Here is a 24,833-nt window from a genome sequence, read left to right as displayed (position 1 = left end):
CTTTTTGCACGAGGGTCCTGCTACACTGCGTTTTCATTTTAAGATGTTTTCAGCCAATTAATGATGAGCGTTTCATATGAACAAGAGGAAACCATACGCTTGGGTCTTTCGGTAAAGTCACGTAGATAGGTTCAAAGAAAATAATAAAAAATAACAGAAAACTTCGACGATTCGATCGCAACGCAAGGGGTCGTCTTCAGGAAACGGGGGTTAACAACTTCCGAGGGAAACTGTTTATGAGGGTTTGAAATGGGCGTAGCCCAAATGTCAGCAGCCAATGAGAGTGCAGTGCTGGGCAGCGAGCACGGCGGTGGTTCGTTTTCCACCAATCAAAGGGCTGCCAGGTGAAAATTTGCATATTCTTTGGTTCTTTCGGTAAGTCACGTCGGTATAAAATAAAATAGATCACGACGTTTCGATCGCAACACGAGCGGTCGTCCTCAGGAAAAAAAATATAATCCAACAGTGGAACTGTAGTTCCACTAACTACGTGACTTTACCGAAAGAACCAAAGAATATGGATTCCTGCAGTCACGAAAGCTTCAAATCAAGATATAAGATGTGCATGTTAAAGAGAGACTAGCATGTTAAAGAGAGACTGGCATGTTAAAGAGAGACTGGCATGTTAAAGAGAGACTGGCATGTTAATGGGAGACTAGCATGTTAAAGAGAGACTGGCATGTTAATGGGAGACTAGCATGTTAAAGAGAGACTAGCATGTTAATGGGAGACCGCAGAGCCGCAACCAAGGGTTTGGTGCGCGAAGCGGCTGTGACAGCGCAGGTTTGAGATAAGCATAAAGCACAAAACTAACATCGGGAGGTGGTAGGATGGGAACATCACAGCCAGTTATGACTTAAACTGGTTGATAACGTCGTTCCAATGATTGCTCAGTTTGTACCCATCTTCTCGGTTTAAAGTGTGTCTGCGTCTATATATATGGATGGCTTCATGAACGAATTCCTGCAGTCACGAAAGCTTTAAGTCAAGAGAGGAAACCAGAGAACCCGAAGAGAACCCTCGCGCACGAGGGGGTAACACTAAATCTCCGTAGAGATGGAAAGAGATGGCGATTAATCCACGTGCTTTGCTGCGTTCTCCTGGCGAGTCAGGGTGTGGCACCTGGACGTCCACACAACATTTGTTGTTGTGTGCGATCCACCTGCAGCACGCGGAGCATCGCGAGGGCTTGGGCCGAGAGTCGGCGCTGGAACTCGTTGACCGTCGACCTCTGAACCCGAAGCTGACACCAATGGATGTATCGATGCAATAGATACACTGCCCCACCACAGAAACGTGGAGTTTCCACCACTGTCTCAGGGCCATCAACGGAAATGAGTGGCACCCCATGGTCATCATACAATACAGTGGCCATCCTAGGGCTATGGATAAACTCACCCTCAACCATAGCAATGTCGAATTCCCACCACTGGTTCAGGATTTACAACAGGTGACCGCCCACGGCCCCAAACTCACCGGAGCATGCGGGCAACGTAAACTTCGGTTCACTTGACACACGTTCGCCAAACAAAAGCGACCTCTCCGGACCGTTGATTGGCTGCGCAGGGTTCTGTTTTTATTGCAACGGCAATGGCCTCCTGGGTGGTGGTGGTGCTGGTGGTGGTGCCACGTGCAGTCGGGCGGCGTGGCACGCGCCCCCACCGCTCGACCGGCGGCTTCACGAGGGCTGCCGCGACGACATCGCTCTTCCCCACACGACACCACAATGCGCATTTCACGAAGTGACCATGATCGCGATATCGGTTTCCCTTTACTCTGTAATTAATTCACATTATTTACATCGTGATTCTGTGCATTGATGAACTTCAAGTACGAATTGGAGACCGCTCAGAAGTTATTCGACTCCCGTTCTCTCGCCGTACACCTGCTGCGAGTCTCCGAATGGATCCTCTGTGGGGCGTGGGCAGCGCGTACGCGGTGAGAAAATCACGACGGCGCGTGACCACCAAACGTGCCGGCAATTTATCCCAAACGCATTTTGAAATACGTGCATTTAACGGATGGCCGTACATTTTATTGTAGAAATATTAATAATCGCGTTTGCCATTCCGTAAATATCGTTAGGAAATGAAAAAAATATATACGAAAAAACGAAGCGAGCAAAGGTAATCGTGATTTGAAGATATTTGTGCAAAACGGACGGTGCGACGTCGCCGAGCGGACGCGGCGATATCGCGCGGCGCGCCAGGAAGCGGCCGCCCCGTGGCCTCCGTCGCGAAACGTTCTCTCCGGCAGGGCCCTCGCGAGACGGAGAGAGACGTTCTCTCCCTCGCGAGACGGAGAGAGACGTTCTCTCCCTCGCGAGACGGAGAGAGACGTTCTCTCTCTCGCGAGACGTTCTCTCCCTCGCGAGACGGAGGGAGACGTTCTCTCTCTCGCGAGACGGAGGGAGACGTTCTCTCTCTCGCGAGACGGAGGGAGACGTTCTCTCTCTCGCGAGACGTTCTCCCCGGCAGGGACATTTTGGCAGCAACCGTGAGTCGCGTACAATGGCTTAAGAGTCCGGCAAACACGCGTGAACAATCGTGCGGACGCCTCACGTTAATTAAATAGCGAGCGATGCAGATAATTATTAGCCCTTCCTTGGAAGCAAGACACACACTGGCGGGCGGCATCGTAATTCGTTAATACTGCGAAAGTGTAAAAAGAAACAAAAAACGGTTTTCGATATAAAAAATACTCTCATCAAAGTTTTTGACAATCTTGATGATTACCTCATTCCCATAAACAAGATGCTTCAAAATACAGATCGCTCTGCTTTCTGAAGGCTAAACAGAGCACAGTTTGTAACATACCGTGGAATCTCGAGGAAAATACTGCACGTTAAAATTGCATATACGCTTTTAGACAGAATATCGTTCTGTGGTTGAGAATGATCGTTCTCAACCGCAGACGCGGGGATCTGGGAACGCTGCCGCCCTCGTCTCGTTCACCGCCCACAGCCGACGGGACAGGGGCCAGGCGGGTCACCGTTTTTAGCGTGCCCAGGGGGAGCCTGACCCCAAAACCTCAAATCCAACGTCGAGCCCCCCGGCCCCGCGGGTCGCCCCGTGACCCCGACGGCGTGCCGGCTGCCCGGCCGGCGTGGCCCACTGCCTCGTGTCTCTCTCGGCCACGTGCCGGCGGCGTCTCCGGCCATGGCCACCGGCGCTGCTCGCGAGTGGCCGGGCTCTGCCCGTCGGAGCTCTGCTGTCGGCCGGTGCGAGAAAGCATTTGGACCCCACAGAATTTGGACTGGTATGAGAAGAAATATAATTTGAACCCTGGGTTAAGCGTTCTCCAAAAGTAAATTGACCCCGCCCCCCACCGTGGGTCATAATCCTACATCGGTGTCGGGTGTCCGCTCAGGTGTCCCCACACTGGCGGTTGTCTCTACAAAGGTGCGAGAGACAAACCGGCCAACCCCACCATCGCTGCAGCTTTGGGACAGCGAGAACGGCGCGGACCGGCTAGAGGAAGAGGGGGTTGGGTTCAAATAATGTATTACATTGTGACCCTGGGATCAGAGTTCCATGGACCTCCAAACACTGTCTCACGTTGGCACGGCGACTGCGAAGGAAAAGTATTTCGAGAGCGCACGTTGCATTTACTGGTCGCGGCCACAGGGGGGCCCTGGTGAGGGGGGCGCGATCTTAGGAAGAGCCGTGAGCGAGCGACTCTGCGTCCGACTGTTCACGCTGATGCGACCGTGTCCCGCGTGCGTGCGGGGTCACGGCCTTGATCGCGGCGTGGTGGCGCGCGTGCGTGTGACGTGCGCGCGTGTTCGTAATGGGCACAACCACTCAACGTGCACCGAACTGACGTTGCTGTCCTGTTCTGCAGCGTCGGCGTGTGTGTGTGCGCGTGTGTGCGAGTGTGTGTGCATGCGCACAAGTGGATTTGTGTGTATAGCTAAACGGGCGATCTGGGTGCGTGCGTATGGGTGTGTGTGCGCAGAAAGATGAACAGCCTTTGATATATTCTTTGGGTCGTTTGGTAAAGTCACGTAGATAGGTTCAAAGGAAATAACAAAAAAAGCCTTTGACACTTCACGTGGCCTAAAAGTGCACATAGCCTGGCACATGCACCGCGGTGAATGAGGGGGCCCCATGTGGCATTGTGCTGTGGTGAAGCCACCGCGGTGACCGAGTGGCGGTCGTCATCGTCGTCATCGTTCCTGTGTGTGCACACATTTGCTGTTCCGCATGGCTCCTGGATCTTCTTCCAGCACCACCACCATCATCATCATTACGCCTTCCACCAAAATCATCATGACCACGCCTTCTTATAGCACCACCACCACCATCATCATGACGCCTTCTTCTACCATCATCATCATGCCTTCTTCCCACTCTTGGGGGTGTCTGGTGTGGGTCTTGCGGGCTGCATGGGTCTCTGCAGGAAGACGATCTGCTTGCTCACCAAGTTTCCTTCGCTGTGAACAAACACAGAACACGTGATCACACAATCACATGATTCCCACGTGTCGGCCTCCTTTGCTCCGTCAGCTCAGCTCGCTAAAGTGTAAAGTACACACACGCTAACTACGCCACTGCTCCCCACACAAAGACAAAGATCCCCCATATAGCCTTAACAGACTGTTACGTAAGTGCTGTTAGTGAGCTCTAATGAAGACCAACATGGCACATGAGGCAGTGGGTGGCAAGCACCACGCCCGGCCGCCTTTGTCTCCCGAGTGGCAATCTTTACAAATAACACCAGGTACAATACTCATTTGAGTCAACCTAGGGGAGGCTTAGGACCAGTTCAGATAATCGTCACTGGTGTTGGCCGTGAGCGTAAATGGAACTCGAGTCGCTGGGTAGGTAGCGCAGCGTGCTAACCACTCCACGAATGCTCCCCAAAGACACAAACCACATACATCACATATACACTCACCCATCTCACACCCACACATGCTCTCTCACACTCTCTCACACGCTCTCACACGCTCTCTCACAACCGCGCTCTCACACGCTCTCTCTCACTCTCACACACTCTCACACACACTCTCTCTCACACTCTCTCACACACACGCTCTCTCTCACTCTCACACACTCTCACACACCCTCTCACACTCTCACACACCCTCTCACACTCTCACACACTCTCTCACACACTCACATACGCACTCACACACGCACTCTCACACACTTTCTCACACACTCTCTCACACGCTCTCTAACACACTCTCTCACACACTCTCTAACCCACTCTCTCACACTCACACTCTCTCTCACACACTCTCACACACTCTCTCACACTCTCTCACACGCCCTCTCACACACTCTCACACTCTCTCTCTCTCACATACTCCCACACACGACGACACCACCGGCCTCACCTGTCGGGCTTCACGACAGGGGTGGGCAGGATGGCGGTGAGCAGCCAGCCCGACTCGGCGAGCGTGTGCAGCAGCGGCACGTAGTCCGTCTTCACCTCGCAGCCCTGGACACGAGCGCACGCACAACGAGCCCCTGTGTAGCCTTGCAGACTGTCGGGCTAAGTGCTGCTAGAGAGCACTGACGCAGGCTGGCACGGCGCACACGGGGGTGGTGTGGGCAACACCACGCCGTGCCACCTTTGTCTCCTCGGTGCTGATGGTTTACACGCCGCACGAGGTAATCATTTGAGGCTGTGTCAACCTAGGGAAGGCCTAGGACCAGTTCAGATATTTGTCACTGGTGTTGGCCACGAGCTGGAATCAAATTCCGGTAGCTGGGTTTCTAGCTCAGCGCTCTAGTCGATGTTGTTGTTGATACTGTTGTTGTTTATGTTGTTGTAGTGGATGTTATTTATGTTACTGTAGTGGATGTTGTTATTGATGTTGATTTTGCTGTAGTGGATGTTGATGTTGCTGTAGTGGATGTTGTTGATGATGTTGTTGTTGTCCACCTCAATCAGGGTGAGCTGCTCCACCACGATCACATCGTTCCCCGTCCTCATCTCTGGCGACGAGCAGGAGGAGGAGCACGAGGACGTGTCGACATTTTCTTCGAAGACGAGGAGCCCCTCCAGCGCCTTGGGTCCTCGGTCGCCTGTGGTGGTGGTGGGGCATGGTCATCGTCACTATCGTCATCAATAATATACTCGGCAATATTGCCGTCATAATCATCACCGTGATCACCACCATCAGTCACACTTTGTGTGTGTAGCACAAGCGAGGCTGCCCCCCCACCCCCCTTCTACTGCTGCATGATTCATGATTTCAGGAATTGTCAGATTCCGGGCCACGATTCGAGAGTCAATTGTTGATTGTCTCACTGTCTGCCACCGCCAGTGCGGCGGCGGCGTCACCTGCCCGTCCGTCTCGTCCGTCTCGCTTGCTCCGTCTCTCCTGCTGTGTGCTCCCTCTCGGTTCATCCGTTGGCTCGACGCTAACAATTCATAAACCATTTGCACAACCCCTGACCGGTCGCCCGCTCTGCGCCCGGCCCCGTGTGACGGACGAACCGGTCACCAACCCTCAAATCACGACCACGTATGGTGAACCACAGATCCTCGCAGCCGCGATTCCAGACATCTCAGTAGGGGGCAACCCCGCCCCCCCCTCCCACTGTGACCCCCACCCTCTCCCCGGCCCCCACCTCTCCCGGTGAACGGCAAGATTTGGGCGTCGGCCAGGGTGGCCCCCTCCTCCAGGTGGCGGCTTAGGCGGTCCAGCCAATCGGCGTCGAGCGCGGAGAGGGCATGTCCACGGCGGGTGACTCTGATTGGCAGCGTGTCCGTGTAGTAGGCGGGACCGGGGCGCTGGTCCTCCGGCACGTTGTAGAGCAGGAACACGCGCAGGTCTGCAGCAACGGGGGGGGGGAGGGGGGTGAATGGGGGGGGGGTAGGGAAGGTCAAATGCGGGGACCATTTTTACTTGGGCGAGCAGCAGGATACGGACAATGTGTGTGCAAGTCTGAGCGTGCCGACCTTCATCGGTGCTTGCTAACAGCACTCGCCCCAAGAACACGTCTGGCGATGAGGGGGCCTCTCTTTGTCTTTGTGCACCGTATTCCTCTGCGAGAGGGAGGTGTGTGGGTGGGTAGGTGGGCGAGTATGCACATGTAGGTAGGAGGGAGGTAGTTAAGCAGGTAGTTGAGTGAGTCAATGGCTGTGGTGATAGGTATCAGAGGTAGGCAAGAATGTGAACAGGGGGGTAGGTAGGGATTTAGGTGGACAGACAGGCAGGCATGCAGGTAGGTGGGTCAGTAGACAAGTGGGTGGGCAGGAGATTTGATAGGTAGAGAGCCGAGTAGGTAGTTCGGGAGCTAAGCGAGTAAAGCAGGTGGATGTGTACGTAGCATGGAAAACGAGCACACAGGGAGGGGCAGGCAGGTAGATAACCACACTACCCATCTATAAAGCGCCGGGCGAGCACCCGGTGTGACTGCACGTCTCCTTGGCAACGCGGGAGACCTGGGCTCGACGCTAACGGGCCCCGGCGCCCACCGCTGTGCGTGGGCGAGGAGGGGTGCCGGGGGCGGCCGATTTCCCGGTCCCCGATTCGCCGCTCCGCGTGTTGCTCGCTGCACCTGCTGCTCAGCGGCCAGCGCGATATCGCGAGGACAGCGCCACCGACGCGGCACAAGAGGGCACCCCGGCCACCCGTACCACCGCTAGCGACGCCGCAGGAGGAGCTCGCCGGCAGGGGGAGTCCAGTGCCCGTGGCGCAAGGCGTGGGGATTCAGTGCGCTCGGAATTCACCAACCCGGTCCCGGTGAACGTTGGAGAAACGGTTTCAGCTGCGTGAGGGTCCTGTGATTGTTATGCTGCGGAGCCTTAGGAAGGTCTCAAAACATTGGATGGTGCTCGCCAGAAATAAAACTCTTTGTTTCGTGAATTACCGAAAATATTCTTCAGATTGTATGACCAGTGTCCAGTCACAAGACGAAGAATACATTCGGAGCCCTCGCACAGTGGGACCGCCCGTGTTGGAGAACGGCCCGCGGAAGTGGATATCACGGAGTTACCTGCGAGATCCCTGCAAGTCATCCCCGGGTGCTGATACTCTGCCAGCGGTGGTGATGTCCATCGCACGAGTCAAACCGATGGCCTCGTAAAATCTGTTATTTATTGGTGAATCTTGTTGGCCGGGCGCGAGTGCCGTCGTCTTACCGTAGCCACCGCCGTGGCCGCCGCTCTCCGTCGATTCCCCCTCGAGTTCCCGCACCGCTGCCGCCTCCTCCTCCGGCGAGTCTTCCCTCCCTGGCGCCGCTCGCGCGTCGGGCGTCGTCTCGGCGAAAACCTCGTCGTCGTCCTCCTCCTCCTCGTCCGCCTCCCCCTCGCTGGCGGCGGCGGCGGCGCCGTGCTCCCCCTCGGGGGATGCCCCATTGCTCCGTCTCCCGGGCGGCGTGGCGCGCTCGTCCGAGGCGAGCGAGCGGGCGGACGGGAGCTCGCTGGCGACGCTGCGGCCGGAGCAACGGGGCAGCGAGCCGGCGCCGCTGGGGGAGTACTGGGCGACGGCACCCACGTACGAGTGGCCCCGCTCCACCGCCGCCTCCAGAGACTACGGGCGGCGCGGGGGGGGGTGCAGGTGGGGGGGAGGTGGGGGGCAAGTGGGGGGGGGGAGAGATGGGGAAATTGAAAGGCAGCATGCGGAAATGGAGAGAGAGAGATGGGAAGACAGGAAGATGGAGAGGCAAGGGGATACAAATGCAGGGAGACAGCAAAATGTGGGAGATGGCAAAACAGCGAAAACACGAGACATGGAGATGGGGAGAAAAGGAGACGGGGGAGGGCGAATGAGAACAGACACAATAACCCCATCAATAGCCATGTATGCAGAGCCAGTGATGTAAACTCCACATAACTATGGCAGGGATCAGTCTGTGCATCGCACAACTGACGTTAACGCTCCACCAGGCGGTGAACCGGAAACTCTGTGGCTGAATTCTGGGCGACGGTGCCCGCCCCGACCGACCTTCTTGAGGAAGGTCTTGAAGGCTTCTGTGGTGAGCTCCGGGCTGGAGAGCGGGCACTCCTCCACCAGGAGCCGGAACCTCCCTGGGGGCTCCGAGCCGGATCCAGCGCTGCTCCCGGTCACAGCGAATGCACAACCACAAATGAGCACAGGCGACGGTGAACACGATGGTTTGTGTCGCCGGTGAACACGATGGTTCGTGTCGACGGTCAACACGATAGTTCGTGTCGATGGTGAACACGATGATTTGTATCGACGGTCTCGTCCTGCCTCCCCCTCCCGTCCCTCAGGGCTTCACTTCACACGAATTAGTGAAAGGCTCCTCAACAGGACGGCTGTTTGGCTGTTTCCTGGTTGGGTTTCGTGAGCCTCGACTCCGGTTTGTTTATTAATGGCAATCGATGGGGAATTGATTGCAGTGAAAGTGGGACGTGGAATCGATTCCCTGACCTATAGGAAGTGGATACAATCAGGCAGCACGTGGGCAGCAGGGAGAGGGGAGGCAGGAGACCCCCACTGGCGAGACAGACTCCCCATGGGCGAGCCGATGGCTGAGGACGCCTCTCCTACCAACTCACCTACCTACCACTCCCCTACCCATCCACATAATCACTCGCCCACCATCAACTCACCGATTCAGCCACCACAATTCCACCAACCCACCCAACCACGAGCCCCGTGGGCGGTCGCGCGGGGCGTCACCTGGGTGATGGACGCACGAGGACGAGGCGGAGCATCTGGTCGAGCAACGAGCGGCGGCGTCCCCACGGCAACAGCAGCGGGTGGACCGCCGCTACCCAAAATCCCCGGCGACCGAGGTCGTGGAGCCGCGCCGGGAGGTCGAGCACGGACGCCACGGCCTGCACGCCCTCGGGCAGCGCATCTGCATGCCACGCCGCAACCACAAACAACAACTACAACAACCACAACAACCAGAGGACACGCTCCTCGGCCTATACACCGTCGCACAGTGCGTCTGTGTATCCCTGAACAATAATAATTACAACAACAACAACAACAGCGTGTTCTGCACAGCCTGCATGCCCTGGGGTAGAGCGTCTGCGGCCACGTAGCGACAAACGACTACAATTACAATCAATAACAAGGCAAAATGACAAGATGAAGTTACAGAAACATTAAACAGATAAAGGGGGTGACTTGTAGCAATGTGTAAACAGATGACGCCATGCGAGTCCAATGCAGCAGTGCACATGACTACTGGATCTGGATCTTGAGGAATCTGCATCGTTGGATTCTTAAATACACTGTGGGGGTCTCTCTGCTGAAGCAAGAGAGACTTTGACGAAGCCAATGATGGCAATTCCACATTCCCATTTCTGATGATGATCATGATGGTGATGATAATCATGATGACAAAGGCTATGACGATGGCAATGTTGGTGGTGATGATACGAGTTGACCCCCGACTACACTATGACCTCGTGACCTTCACACTGCGAGCCGTCTCTGTGAGCTAGGAGCCATGTGGCTGCGAGGGATCATTATCTCTCAGGGTACACAGAGAACACACCGCTCGCCCCGTGATGGACGCTAATGGCTGAGACAGCGTAATTGGTGCAAAATTTAAAACAAAGCAGACGAGACCGAACAACTCGTACACACGCCTGGCACGGGCCGCAGAGCAGGCCGGAGGAGTGGCCGGAGGAGAGGCCGGAGGAGTGGCCGGAGGAGAGGCCGGAGGAGAGGCCCACACTCTTAAACGTCACGGCCGCCACGGACGCTGTCTCCCAATCTTCTACCAATGGCTATGAAGCCGCACGGTCAAGCAGTGGAACACGTGCAGATATTTAGGACGAGACAAGCAGCAGCGTCGCTGCGGAGACTCTTAAGCAACACGTCCCATGTGCCTGCGGGCAGAAGCCAAATGCAGAGCATAGAGAACTTCTGCAGATGGCAGCATTGACGTAGAACGATGAATAAGCGGGCACAATATACGCAAAGGAGGCGTAGTGTCTGCCATCTCTTCTGTTATGCACGCTCTCTACAACGACGCCCACGATTATCCTGCGTTGCGTGTTGTAGAATTTTGCGTCGAACTTGGACCCTGCGCCCTTAAACATCCGGCGATCACCAGATTTTTAAGAGATAATTTCCATTCTTTGAGCGTCACGGGGTGAAGGGAAACGCACGTCCCAGAGACGGCGCTCCGACTTCACAGCGTAAAAACAAAGAATACAGCAGCGGCAGTAGCAGTGGCAGCAGCGGCAGCAGCAGTGGCGGCAGCAGCAGCGGCAGCAGTAGCAGCAGCAGCAGCGGCAGTAGCAGCAGCAGCGGCAGCAGTAGGCAGCAGTGGCGGTGGCAGCAGCCACGGCGGCGGCGGCAGCGGCAGCAGCCACGGCAATACTGAGCTCAAGAGTTAAACAGTCGCGTGCATCAATGCATAATTCACGAACCCTAACAGATTGTGAATACCATTACCGCATTCAAATTGCCCTAATTGCGAGCGCTGCGGAGAGTTCATCGCGCACAGCTGCAGAGGAGCGCGCTGGCGCTCGGGAGCAGGGTCCTGCCAACAACGAGCTCTTGACAAAACCGTGGAGACACGAGAGCACGCGAGCGCCGGGCCACGTGCTCGCACGCACGCCGCTTCTCGAGTGATACGCGCAGCCGCTGTGTACGTGCATGGGCACCACCACCAGCAGCAGCAGAAAGACTGCCGTATCACCATGCTCCCCACAGCATCTATCTTTGTCTTCCTCTTCACCTCCTACCTGCAGGAGAGCTGCCTGTGGCTATGGCACGACATGCCGGAGCTCCACGCCACTTCCTTCCCCGTGTCTCAACCTCACCATCGTTCTGTTCATTGCTTTTGCATCCCATGATTTTCAACGCCGCTTTGTTCATCGCGTTTCCTGTCCATCCCATTCCCAATGTCCTCTTAACCCACCGTATATATTCGACCGACGGGCATAGGAATCGGCGCCGGAGAAGGTAAAGTGAAGCGGAGAAAGACAACGGAAGACGAGGTGAGAGCAGCAGCAGCAGCAGCATGGAGACGACATCGCAGAGATCACCGCTGGACACGAGCAGCTGGGGACGGAGGGAAGGGAGAAGGATGGGGGAGGCCACTGCCCAGGAGAGGGAAGTTACAGGCCGACCGGACATCTCTCGACCGTAAATGCCTCCGTGCTGTGAGGTGGGGGTGACGGCGAGCGGGCAAAGCGAGCGAGGTGCAGGGTTACCGAGCGCCGGCGTGCATCGCTCGCCCCCCCCTGCCCCCCCGGCGTGACCGCTTCGTTAGCCGTGGCCCCAACGGCGATCTCTATCCTGCGATAGAGATCGCATTTTTCGGCTCGCATATATTTATGCGATGCGGCAGGCAGTGTGCGTCTGGGAAACAGGGTTGGGGGGGGGGGGGTAGAGGGGGAGGGCCCCCCTCCCGGCAGCTGTTGCCACTGCTCCCCCCTCTCCTCCCCCAGCCGCCCCCATTCTCCCACCCGAGTTTGGATGCCGGTGCCGGCTGAACGACGCGTGTGTTTAAAATTCCAATTCTCGCCTCTCGTTTCATACATGGGCCTCCTTCCAAGCTTGTGCAAAGCGGGCGCGTGTGCATGTTTGTGCACGTGTGTGCATGCATCTGTGCGTGTGTACGCGTGCGTGTCAGAAGGTCGAAGGACTCATTTGCTCCAGCAGAATGACGGCGCAGGTCTTTGTACCGGAGGAGTGGTGGCACAATGGTTAGCGCACCACCCTACCAACCCCGCCACCCGAGTTAGATTCCTGGCCGTAGCCAACGTCAGTGGCGAGTGACATCTGAACCAATCCTGCCCCTCCCCCCCACGCCAGCCCACGGGGGACACAGCAGCCAGGGGACTCAGCAGGGCAGCAAGGTAGTCTGTATGGCAGCCAGGCTAGGCTGTATGGCAGTCAGGGTAGTCTGTATGGCAGCAAGGTAGTCTGTATGGCAGTAGGGTAGTCTGTATGGCAGCCATGGTAGTCTGTATGGCAGCAGGGTAGTCTGTATGGCAGCCATGGTAGTCTGTATGGCAGCAGGGTAGTCTGTATGGCAGCCATGGTAGTCTGTATGGCAGCAAGGGGACTCTGTACAAACCGAGGTCCGTCGCGTTGACTTCACGCCCACATTTTGCCGAGGCCCAACCGCCTCAGCGGTCAAATGAGAACAGGGCTTTGTTGGAGTTCTTTGATGGATCCAAGCCAACGGTGGAATTTCCACATTCTTACGGCAGGAATAATTCTATATTGCACCGTCTACAGCTGATCTCCCCCAGGGCTGCGGTTCAACCTTGAGAGACGTTCGCGTGGCCGGAGCAAACAGAGAATGGCACAGACGAGTGCCAAGTTAAACCACCACCAACAACACTCGGGCCGGTCGTGTGCGAGCTGAATAGGAGATGTTTAGCTGCAGTGTGGAGATTGTCCCCACACGCAGCCATTCCGGCTCCCGCTCGGCCACGGTTTACTGCGCCGTCCGTCACAGCCACTGGCGGCGATGGTGGTGTTGGTTATGGTGTTGGTTGTGCTGATGATTGTGGTGGTGATAGTGTTGGTAGTGGTGATGTTGGCGGTGGTGGTGTTGGTTATGGTGTTGGTTATGGTGTTGGTTGTGCTGATGATTGTGGTGGTGATAGTGTTGGTGGTGGTGATGTTGGCGGTGGTGGTGTTGGTTATGGTGTTGGTTGTGCTGATGATTGTAGTGGTGATAGTGTTGGTGGTGGTGATGTTGGCGGTGGTGGTGTTGGTTATGGTGTTGGTTGTGCTGATGATTGTGGTGGTGATAATGTTGGTGGTGGTGGTGGTGTTGGTTATGGTGTTGGTTGTGCTGATGATTGTGGTGGTGATAGTGTTGGTGGTGGTGATGTTGGCGGTGGTCGTGTTGGTTATGGTGTTGGTTGTGCTGATGATTGTGGTGGTGATAATGTTGGTGGTGGTGGTGTTGGTTATGGTGTTGGTTGTGCTGATGAATGTGGTGGTCATAGTGTTGGTGGTGGTGTTGGCGATGGCGGTGGTTGCATGCTGGCGGTGGCAGTGGTGGTGGTATTGATTGTGGTGGTGGTGGTGGTGATGGTAGTGTTGTGTCCGGATCCAGTTACCCTTCTTGCAGACAGAATAAAGATTTTAAAAACATTGTGGCGAGTGCAGCGACCTCTAGTGACTGCAGCGGTCATAATAACCCAATACATGTGACAGTGTCACTCTCTCAACCACCCAGCCACCCAGCCACCCCTCACCACCACCCAGCCCCCCTCTCCCCCTCTCAACCACCCAGCCCCCCTCTCCCCCCTCCCCCCTCCCCACCACCCCTCTCCCCCCCCTCTCAACCACCCAGCCCCCCTCCCCCCTCTCCCCCCTCACTCTCTCCACCACCCAGCCCCCCTCTCCCCCCCTCACTCTCTCAACCACCCAGTACCCCTCTCCCCCCCTCTCTCCCTCTCCACCACCCAGCCCCCCTCTCCCCCCCTCACTCTCTCCACCACCCAGCCCCCCTCTCCCCCCCTCACTCTCTCAACCACCCAGCACCCCTCTCCCCCCTCTCTCCCTCTCCACCACCCAGCCCCCCTCTCCCCCTGTCCCCCTCTCACTCTCTCCACCACCCAGCCCCCCTCTCCCCCTCTCCACCACCCAGCACCTCCTCTCTCCTTCTCACTCTCTCAACCACCCCAGAAAACAAACGCCCAAAGCACTTTTACTCTTTGTCGATTGTCTGCGTGCCTCTCTCTCTCCCCCTCTCGTGCGAGTAAACGCTCATGATTGGAGACACATTTTGGCTGGGTTGGGCACATTCTCTGGCTGTTGGCGGTAGCGGCGGTGGTGGTGGTGCGGGCCAGGAGGGGAGGGAGGGCGAGCGAGAGTGAGCGAGGGCGGGGGAGTGTGGGAGAGTTTACAAAACAATGCCATATGTGTGGCCCTGCGGGCAGGAAGTGAGGCCCGCAGGACCTTGTGGGAGAGGGAGACTACGCGCCGCTCCGCAGACCCATGGCCATAAACGCCCATCATGAACGTCTCGCAGAACACATCAGAGAGAGAGAGCGAAGCGGAGGGCTGACGTGCCACAGACCGTTAAACCGCAACCTCGCTCCCTCAAACGCTGCCAAAAATGTAGAAGTTACAAAACAAGCCAAATTATTTGCCGTTGGTTGTTGCCGATGGCTGCTATCGTGCACGAGGAGGAGCGGAGAGAGATCGCGTTGTTTATGATGAGTTATTTCCTCTTTAGGGCTGCAGTGTGCTTGGCGACTGAGTAAGCATTATTATTTGTGCTCGGGCACCACTGCTGCCAACGCGGCATCACACACGTGTTGTTGTTGTTGTTTTCGAATGCCCCGACACAGCCGGCCGTGACCGAAGATGGTAAAACGCTCTCACTTCTCTGTGCTCAGGAATCCAAATTCTTCCGTTCGTCCAGGGACCGCTGATGCGGCTGCTGCGGCCAGATTAACGACATTCGCGCATTCATTTGACTTTGTTGTCTACAAAACCCAAACCGTGACTGTTTGACCTCCTCAAGAGTTTCGCTGACGGGGCCCGGCCTCCCGGTCAACCCGGCGCGAGCTTCCTGCTGCCACTCACGTGGGAACACTCTCACTTCTTCCTGCGAGCTACGCACTGCCGAATCCTGAAAGACTCCGTGAAGAGGAGCAAATTAGCTGAACGCCTCCGAATTGGCCACGGTTTTACTGATCTGTACCACACTCCTAGGACTGAGGAAACCCACATGGTTTGAAACTGGTCAAAAGGGACTCCAAACCAGTTTCCGTCAGGCTGAGGTACAACAAGTGAGGGCGAGTGGCCCCGAGCGGAGGTTAGCGTGGAGCGTAAATGAGCGTCGTCGGCATAGGTGCGAGAGTTTGGAGTTCACGCCGCGACTATGGACGAGGCGACCAAGTGGGGAGATGCCGACCGAGGACAGACGAGGGCCCAGGACGGATCCCTGAGCAACGCTGAAGGGGCTGGGGGGACCACCGGGGCCGAGGAGCCGCCGACCTCGAGGTCGCAAGTTCTGTCAGGGAGACGTGGGGCGAGCCACCCTATGGGTGTGCTGCCAAGTTGTGAAATAAAACCGCAGGCGGAAAGCGGCCGACACGTCGAGGCCGACCGGAGCGACGATGCCTCGAGACGTCGACGGCCATCGAAAGGGTGCGGTGTCGGCGGAGTGGGCTGGGCGGAGGGTGGCCTCAAGTGGGGAAAACGATGGGGGGGGTGATCTTGGATTATGCTGAGGGCGAGGCGCTCCAGGAGTTTGGAGACGGTTGACGAGGTGGTGACGGGGCGGGTAGTTTGCGGGGTCCTCGGGTTCGGAGCGAGCTGCGCTTAGCGGAGGAGGCACTCGGCCCGGTTTAAGTGACGGAGGGAAAGGACCGGACTGGACAGAGGCATTAGCAACGTGAGGAACCACGATCGCAAGTTCGACAGCGCGATGCTTGGAGGCGCTGGCCGGCGGTAGACCTGGGGGGGGGGGGGGGGGGGGGGGTAGAATGAGAGGAGGGTAGAATGAGGGGCGGAAGAAGGAATGGCCGGGGTTGGCCATGACAGGCCGAGAGAGGTTTCGTGCGGGTGGAGGCGAGCGCGTGACGTCGTCTCCGTGACAAGCGATCGAACTTAACGGCGAGCGAAGAGTCGGCCGGGCGATGGCGCCAAGTCGCCCCTCGGTTGCGATGGAGAAGGGCACGCAGAGTTGACCAGAGGCGACGCGGACGGTTGGCTGAGGAGTTATACCCAGAATGCTCTACAGGAACACGGGACGAGTTGTGTACGTTGACTGTGTTGAGCACTCCGCTGGTGGATGAGGGCCTCCCCAAGCCGTGGGGGTTTTGACGATACTTGGCTACGCTGGTGAGTGTGGGTTCGTAAAGGAGGGGAGCGTAGAAGTGCAGTCAAACAACACGCTTTGCTGCACCGCGCTCTGCTTCCCCGCACATCGTAAGCCTTGTGCACCGACACGGACAGCACAATTTCACCGGGGTCTCCGGCCCAAACACGTGGACACAGTGACCGGTGGCAGGGCCTCGGGACCCATCCTCGAGTCGGAGTCAGCTGCGCAACAGCCTTGAAGCAGCAGCAGCGGCAGCGGCATTGTTGTTGTTCCTAAGAGCTAACCGAGTGCGATGAGCGCGGCGCAACCATGACGGACTGGACTCTCAATAATTGCGCATGATAACAAGTGTCCCCACCCGCTGACACGGCAGTCATACTTTCGAGTGCTGGAATGTCCAGGCTAAGCCCTGCTTAGCTTCCAGGGTCTGATGAGATTGGGCGCATTCCCGGTGATCACCGACTGACGTTCACGAGCACGCGATAGCGTGAGCGGTCGTCATCGCCTTCACGAGCGGATCTCTCTGACTGGCGAATGCCGCTCGCTCCAGCTGACGGCTCACGATGGAAGTCGACGTAGACCCGCGAGCGCGACAAAACGTCACGGAGACTTGGCCGTCACGGCCACGTCTCTGTGCCTCGCGCCATCTCCGCTCCCCGTTACGTTTTTAGATTCACATTTTCCCAGCGCCTCCCGCGGGGCCCCATCTACTTTAATTAACGTCCAGTAATCGCCGTTTCTCCGTGGCGGGGCACGCGGTGCTCCCACACGAGAAGGCAGATTCCGCAATAGAAGCAGAACCACGCACGCCGCAGCAGTCCCGTCGCTGACCCCGTGACCCCGTGAACCTGACCCCGTGAACCTGGCCCCGTGACCCCACTCGACGCCTCAAGCAAGATTCCCGTGCGACCGCGCCGTCCGTTGAGACCGGGATGCTCGCGTAAGGCCCAGCGAGTACCCGCGGGGGGCCGAGCGGGGTACCTGAGCGGGGGTACCTGAGCGGGGTACCTGAGCGGGGGTACCTGAGCGGGCGGTGGTGAAGTCGAGGGGGAGGCACTCGTACGCCGGGCTCACGCGCGCCTCCACCTGCTGCCGGTTCAGCGTGGAGAAGATCTTGCCGGGGCTGCCCTCGTCCGCGTCCTCCAGCTTGCGCAGGCCACACCCCATGGCTGCTGGCGCCGGTTCTGGCAGCACGGCACCGCCACCACCGGCGTCACCGCTGCTGCTACTGCTGCTACCGCCTGGCACAGACGCGGGTCACTGCAGGTGTCGCACACAAAGACAAAGATCCCCCATGCAGACTTTAACAAGACTGTTGGGCCAAGTGATGTTAGAGAGCACATATTTAGGCTGATGCGGCGTAGAGCTTAAGGGGGGGGTGGCGTGCCCGGCACCTCGCCTGGCCACCTTTATCTCCCCGGTGCTGTTTACACACCGCATCAGATACTCATTTGAGGCTGAGTCGACCTCGGGGAGGCCCAGAACCGGTTCAGATATTCTTCAGTAATGTTGGTTGTCAGTGGGAATCAAACTCGGGTCACGGGGTTTGAAGCGTAGTGCGCTGAAAACACTGCACCACGGCCACTTTGAACCAGGTGAAATGTACAATGCTCGTGCACGCACGGGCACAAGTCCACGGCACTATTGGGCCAAGGCTCCCCAAGTCTGCACCCCACCCTCACTATCACTGCCCTCCCCCACCACCTTGAGTGTGTACAGTGAGCGGTGTCCGAGTGCGAACACCAAAACCACCTCTCCCGTCACACAAACACCCGGTGGTACGTATCTTCTCCAGCGGTCCAGATTCCTCGGTGGAAATTCCACATTCCTAAGGCAGCTTCAAGGTATCCCCATGCCACTACCTCTGTTGGTTTTATCACAAAGCTGTCGTCGTTTTGCAACCCTGAGAGATGATGTTCTGAGCAGACCCCGAACGAGATTCGTGCACGTTTGACAGGAAGTAACGTTGCGATGAAAACACGATCGGGTGAAAGCGGAGATGGGAACTGCGTTTTATTGCCGTTGTGTAAACACTTGGACACCATTCCCATCCTGCTCGGCTCCACAAACATTCAGTCACAACCGGGGCCTCATCACCCACCTCACATTTTGACAGCGAGAAATGTGATCGGTCGTCTCGCCATGGTAGGTGGCAAGCGACCAGTAGCCACAGCTATGGTGTAGGGTATACTGTATGTGGTGTGCTAGATGCACAAACATTATCCGGGTCACTGACCCGAACAGACCCAGCTGACACTAAACCCTGGCCAGATCCTAAACCCCAACAATGTTGACGTGAAACCGACACGTGGAGGATCATGCAGATGAGACGGTAAAGCGGACCGAGGGAAGAGAGAAGAGACGGGAGAGTGGATACATGGGAAGGGAGAGGAGATCAAGAAAGGAGGGAGAGACAGGAGGAGAGTGGAGAATGAGGGGGGGGAGATGACTGCACTGGTTCCATCTCCGCCAGTGCGCGAGTGACTTCACCGCGGCCCCCGCGCTGCTCGGGTTAAACGGCTGCAATTACAGCTCGCTAATTAGAATTACAGCACAAGCCTCTCCTGGGCCGCTCGTCCACATGGAGCCGTTGGCCAGGGCGTCCACGTCTCTCAATAAACGTCGCACTGCACTGACCAGTGCCAACTGGGAGATCCCGGCTCGTCGGACTTCCTTGTCATATTTCCCACAATGTGCATCGCGACACTATCGGCGTCACGAGGCGAATCACCGTTTGGAGATGTTGCAGAGCGGCGTGTCCCTGCGTGTTAGAGAACGGCCCACGGAAGCGGACATCACAGAGCTACCTCTGAGATCACCCTGAAATGACATCCATTCTACACAGTATGGGGCACCAGCACCTCTTCACTCGCTCTGCCACAGAGCGCAATGTTTGTCACGTGACGGTCAAACCGATGTTTCTTATTCTCACGTGGAATTGATCCAAGTGCAAAAACCATTTTAACGTGAATCTAGTTACTTTCTGCAGTCACTGATGACCGGGCAGAGACGGCCCGCTACACTTGGGCACCCAGGATTTAAACATCTCTTTGGTTATCCCAACGTTCATTTGGTATGTAGCAGCACGAGTGTTTGTTTGTTTAAACTCAACGCTCCCTGGGACTGCAGGCCCCGTGTTTCTCGATGACGCAGCGGCCGGGCTGTCCTGGCCGCAGGACAAGCCTCGTCTCCCCGCCCTGGAGGCGACGGCCTGAGCCGATCCACACAGCTGGGATTCAAACTCGCGAGCTTCCAATTACTACGACCCTCATGACCTCTGATCGCCGTGCCGTCTGGCTCACTGGCAAAGTTGAGCGTTACTTTTTAAAAGGGCAATCTACATATTTCTCGAAGCCTCTGCTAAGGCAGTCAATGGCCAGCTCTCTCGCTACCTCACCTTCCGTCTCACGCCTGAGCAAACAATCAACACAAAATAAAATAATGAAATTATATTCGCGGTTATGTGGGCAGGAAGTGTGGCGTGACCCTAGGTGTGGCTCCTAGCTCCGGCTTCGTAGGGAAACTAAGTCCACTCCAGGTTTCCCAGTCCCCGGTGCCACGAGAGGAGGATTGTAAATGCGCGGCAATTTACTAAATTAGTTTAAGCGGTGTGCAGCCTCGTTGTTGATCCACCGATGGATGACCGATCGCCACCGCCCTGGTTTGTGCGTCCCAGTGAAGTGGAGGAGTGGGGTTGGAGGCACAGAACCGGTCTGGAAATCGCTCGCGCCTCACTTTCGCCGTGGCCGGGAGTCAAAATCAAGTCACCCGGATCATAGAGAGGTGCGCAAACCACTGCGCCACCCCTCGTTTAAAAATTAACGAAATATTCCGGTGCCTTCATGAGAGCCTCCTCCACTGGACAGCAGCGGTGGGGAGGCTCTCTGATGCTTCATCACCCGGTCACTGGTGGTGAAGCATCAGCTTCATCATCATCAGCCACGGTCAATCCACTGCTGAATGAAGGCCACCCCAAGGAGTCGCCATCTCAAACAGTCCTGCGATGCAAAAATCCATTTCGCTCCTTCACCAAAGTCGACTTCTTCGCTCCATCGCCGCTACATCCTCCCCTGTCACACCGACCAACAGCACCACGACACGAGTGTGCGCGACACGAGTGTGGCGCGAGAATCCGCGTGGCCCCGAGCCATCGGGTGCTGTGAACAGCTGCCTCGCAAACCCCGCGGGTTGTCTCTCTCTCTCTCCCCCTGATAAACAACAACAGCAGCAGCAGCAGGCTCACCAGACCGTCCCATCAGCCCTCGCTCACCTCGCGCAACTCGACTCACACTCTCTCACACTCTCACTCACACTCTCTCACACTCTCACTCACTCTCACTCTCTCACACTCTCACTCACTCTCACTCACTCTCTCTCTTCCTCACTCTCACTCACACTCTCTCACACACTCTCTCACACCCTCTCACACTCTCTCTCTCTCACACCCTCTCACACTCTCCCACTCTCTCACACTCTCACTCTCACTCTCACACACTCTCACTCACTCTCACTCACACACTCTCTTCCTCACTCTCACTCACACACTCTCTCACACCCTCTCACACTCTCTCTCTCTCACACCCTCTCACACTCTCTCACACTCTCACTCACTCTCACTCACTCTCTCTCTTCCTCACTCTCACTCACACACTCTCTCACACCCTCTCACACTCTCTCTCTCTCTCTCACACCCTCTCACACTCTCTCTCTCTCACACTCTCACTCACTCTCACTCACTCTCTCTCTTCCTCACTCTCACTCACACACTCTCTCACACCCTCTCACACTCTCTCTCTCTCTCTCACACCCTCTCACACTCTCTCTCTCTCACACTCTCACTCACTCTCACTCACTCTCTCTCTTCCTCACTCTCACTCACACACTCTCTCACACCCTCTCACACTCTCTCTCTCTCTCACATTCTCACTCACTCTCACTCACTCTCTCTCTCCCTCACTCTCACACTCTCTCACACACTCTCTCACACTCTCTCTCTCTCTCACACACTCTCACTCACTCTCACACTCTCTCTTTCTCACACTCTCACTCACTCTCTCTCTTCCTCACTCTCACTCACACACTCTCTCACACCCTCTCACACTCTCTCTCTCACACTCTCACTCACTCTCACTCACTCTCTCTCTCCCTCACTCTCACTCACACACTCTCTCACACACTCTCACTCACTCTCTCTCTCCCTCACTCTCACTCACACACTCTCTCACACACTCTCTCACACTCTCTCTCACTCTCTCACACTCTCACAGAGAGAGATGAACATCCCCCCCCCCCCCCGGTCACCGGGAAAGTCAGACGCACATCCACCAACTAACCAAGGTGTAGGGGCTGAAACGTCAAACTTCTTTTAATAGACTTCTTTTAATAGGGCCCCATAAAATTATAAAAAAACATGCAATGTGTGATCTCTAGTAAGTATCGATCTCCCAATCGCGAATGATTCGACACTCAGATACTCTTTACGTAAGGCCAACAAGGCCAAGCAAGGAAGAGCGCCTCGCCGCTGACGCGAGGGGAGCGCACGGCGCGGCCCATCCCTGCGGGACGAGGCTTCTCGCTCCGCCACACGACGCCGATCTCACTGCCTCATCTCCGCAGGGGACCCATTCTCAGACGCGCTCCCTCCTTCGGCTGCCATTCCATCGCCGGTCTCCGCCGTCGGCCGTCGTCCCCTTGCGGCCCTGTCGCGAGCTGCCCCCGCGCTGCGAGCGGCAGACGCGCGCTGCTGTTTGTCTGCGAGCCTCCCCTTGTGTGTATGTCCACACGAGCACCGCGCAGGGCCGCCAGTTTGCACAACAAGCGCGGTGAGGCAATGGGGCCGGCAGATCGCGCGGCGGGGAGCGAATCGCCGCGGCCGCCTGCGGAGCCGAGGTCGGCCCGTGGTTGCGTAACGTCGGAGTCGCCTCGGCCTCCACAGTCACGTTCCCCTGCTCGCTGTGCCTGGCTCGCTGTGCCTGGCTCGCTGTGCCTGGCTCGCTGTGCCTGGCTCGCTGTGCCTGGCTCGCTGTGCCTGGCTCGCTGTGCCTGGCTCGCTGTGCCTGGCTCGCTGTGCCTGGCTCGCTGTGCCTGGCTCGCTGTGCCTGGCTCGCTGTGCCTGGCTCGCTGTGCCTGGCTCGCTGTGCCTGGCTCGCTGTGCCTGGCTCGCTGTGCCTGGCTCGCTGTGCCTGGCTCGCTGTGCCTGGCTCGCTGTGCCTGGCTCGCTGTGCCTGGCTCGCTGTGCCTGGCTCGCTGTGCCTGGCTCGCTGTGCCTGGCTCGCTGTGCCTGGCTCGCTGTGCCTGGCTCGCTGTGCCTGGCTCGCTGTGCCTGGCTCGCTGTGCCTGGCTCGCTGTGCCTGGCTCGCTGTGCCTGGCTCGCTGTGCCTGGCTCGCTGTGCCTGGCTCGCTGTGCCTGGCTCGCTGTGCCTGGCTCGCTGTGCCTGGCTCGCTGTGCCTGGCTCGCTGTGCCTGGCTCGCTGTGCCTGGCTCGCTGTGCCTGGCTCGCTGTGCCTGGCTCGCTGTGCCTGGCTCGCTGTGCCTGGCTCGCTGTGCCTGGCTCGCTGTGCCTGGCTCGCTGTGCCTGGCTCGCTGTGCCTGGCTCGCTGTGCCTGGCTCGCTGTGCCTGGCTCGCTGTGCCTGGCTCGCTGTGCCTGGCTCGCTGTGCCTGGCTCGCTGTGCCTGGCTCAGAGAGTCTGGCTCAGAGAGTCTGGTACGCAGAGACTCCAGCTGCGATCCCCCAACAATTATATTTGCTACCGTCATCACCGGTACTCTCACCACTTTCAGCATCACTATCGCAACCACCAACACCACTACAACTACCGACATAACTACCCACCACCATTACCATCACCACCAGCACCACCACCACCAGCAGCACCAATGCCGACAAACGTTACCAACCCACCGCCTGCCCCTCTCTCTCTCTCGCGGGCGCGCGCTTTTACCCACAAAACTTTCACGGAATATTCCACGCGGCCGCCCCCCCGGCCCGGCCGGCAGGGCCCCAGCAGCCTCAGCAACAGCGGTGACAGTGGGAAGCCCCCACCTCCTCACCTCCTCACAGCCCCCACCTCCTCACCCCCCTCACCTCCTCACGGCCCCCACCTCCTCACGGTCCTCACCCCCCTCACCCCGCTTACCTCACAGCCCCCACCTCCTCACGGTCCTCACCCCCCCCACCTCCTCACGGCCCCCACCTCCTCACGGTCCTCACCCCCCCCCCCACCTCCTCACAGCCCCCACCTCCTCACCCCACTCACCTCACAGCCCCCACCTCCTCCCAGCCCCCACCTCCTCACGGTCCTCACCTCCTCACACGGCGAGTGGCGGCGGCGGCGGTGAGGAGGAAGAGGAGGCAGAGGGCAGCAGCAGCAGTGGCGGCGGCGGCGGCGGCGCGAGCGGCATCTCTGCCGGGCTGCTGCTGCTGCTGCTGCCGGCGTCTCTCTCCGCCTGGCGGCTCCACGCCCCCCCGGCACGGGCCGCGCCGCTCGCACCAAGTTTGTGGCGAGCTGGAGGGCGGCGAGAGGCGGCGAGAAGGAGCGACGATGGTAGCAGCAGCGGCGGTGGTGGTTGCGGTGCTCGTGGCTGTGCCTCCGTCGGGGACGCAGTGGCGGGGGGGGGCGGGGGGAGCGAGAGGGGAAACTTCCTCCCCCCTCCCCCCTCAGCCCGGGGGAGCCAGAGGAGGGGAGGGAGCGGTGGCGCATCGGTTAGCGCCACCGCATCGCGTTCCGAACTCGGGCAGCCCGCGTTCGAACTTCTCCACTCACCGATGACAGTGACGGCCAATACCTTGAACCCAGTCCCGGGGCCTCCACTAGGTCGACTCGGCCTTTAAAAGGCGTCACCCGTTGCGGTGTTTAAAGTTACAAACCTTTGCGAGTCGTGCGCCCTGGCGGCCCGGAATCAGCGGCGCTGGTTAACATCGCCCGCCCGACACTTCGTGAGAGGCTACACGAGGAATCGTTGACATTGTTGGGTGCGAGCGAGCGGGCGAGCGGGCCAGGCCACCACCCAATGAGGAGCAGAGCCTGCCGCGAGCCTGCCGGCCATGTGGCATCGCTTAGCGGCGGCGCAGTGGGACGGGCCGGGGGGCAGGGAGGGGGGCACGGTGTGGGTGGAGGGCGAACGGGGAGCCAT

The 24,833-nt window shown here is 57.9% G+C and overlaps 1 protein-coding gene across 5 annotated transcripts; it reads right to left on the bottom strand.

Moving 5' to 3' along the window:
• Window positions 1–1,554: 1,554 nt before the first annotated feature.
• RFTN2 (raftlin family member 2) lies at window positions 1,555–24,317 on the bottom strand. 5 transcript variants are annotated; one of them, XM_078604127.1, is made up of 10 exons: window positions 24,005–24,317; window positions 17,723–17,960; window positions 9,611–9,791; window positions 8,909–9,017; window positions 8,104–8,494; window positions 6,919–7,005; window positions 6,588–6,791; window positions 5,896–6,038; window positions 5,345–5,448; window positions 1,555–4,435 (listed from the first exon to the last, which is right to left on the bottom strand). In XM_078604127.1, exons 2-10 carry the CDS (start codon window positions 17,865–17,867, stop codon window positions 4,336–4,338), a joined length of 1,464 nt encoding a protein of 487 aa, XP_078460253.1. In that variant the 5' UTR covers window positions 17,868–17,960; window positions 24,005–24,317; the 3' UTR covers window positions 1,555–4,335. The 5 variants fall into 5 exon arrangements, with proteins under 5 accessions (XP_078460253.1, XP_078460256.1, XP_078460257.1 ...); XM_078604130.1 differs by lacking the exon at window positions 24,005–24,317 and adding an exon at window positions 22,301–22,501; XM_078604131.1 differs by lacking the exon at window positions 24,005–24,317 and adding an exon at window positions 19,432–21,187.
• Window positions 24,318–24,833: the final 516 nt, after the last annotated feature.

Source organism: Lampetra planeri, chromosome 21 (assembly GCF_965212315.1).
Source record: "Lampetra planeri chromosome 21, kcLamPlan1.2.h2, whole genome shotgun sequence".
Taxonomy (NCBI): Eukaryota; Metazoa; Chordata; class Hyperoartia; order Petromyzontiformes; family Petromyzontidae; genus Lampetra; species Lampetra planeri.
This window is presented reverse-complemented; position numbering and strand designations above follow the sequence as displayed.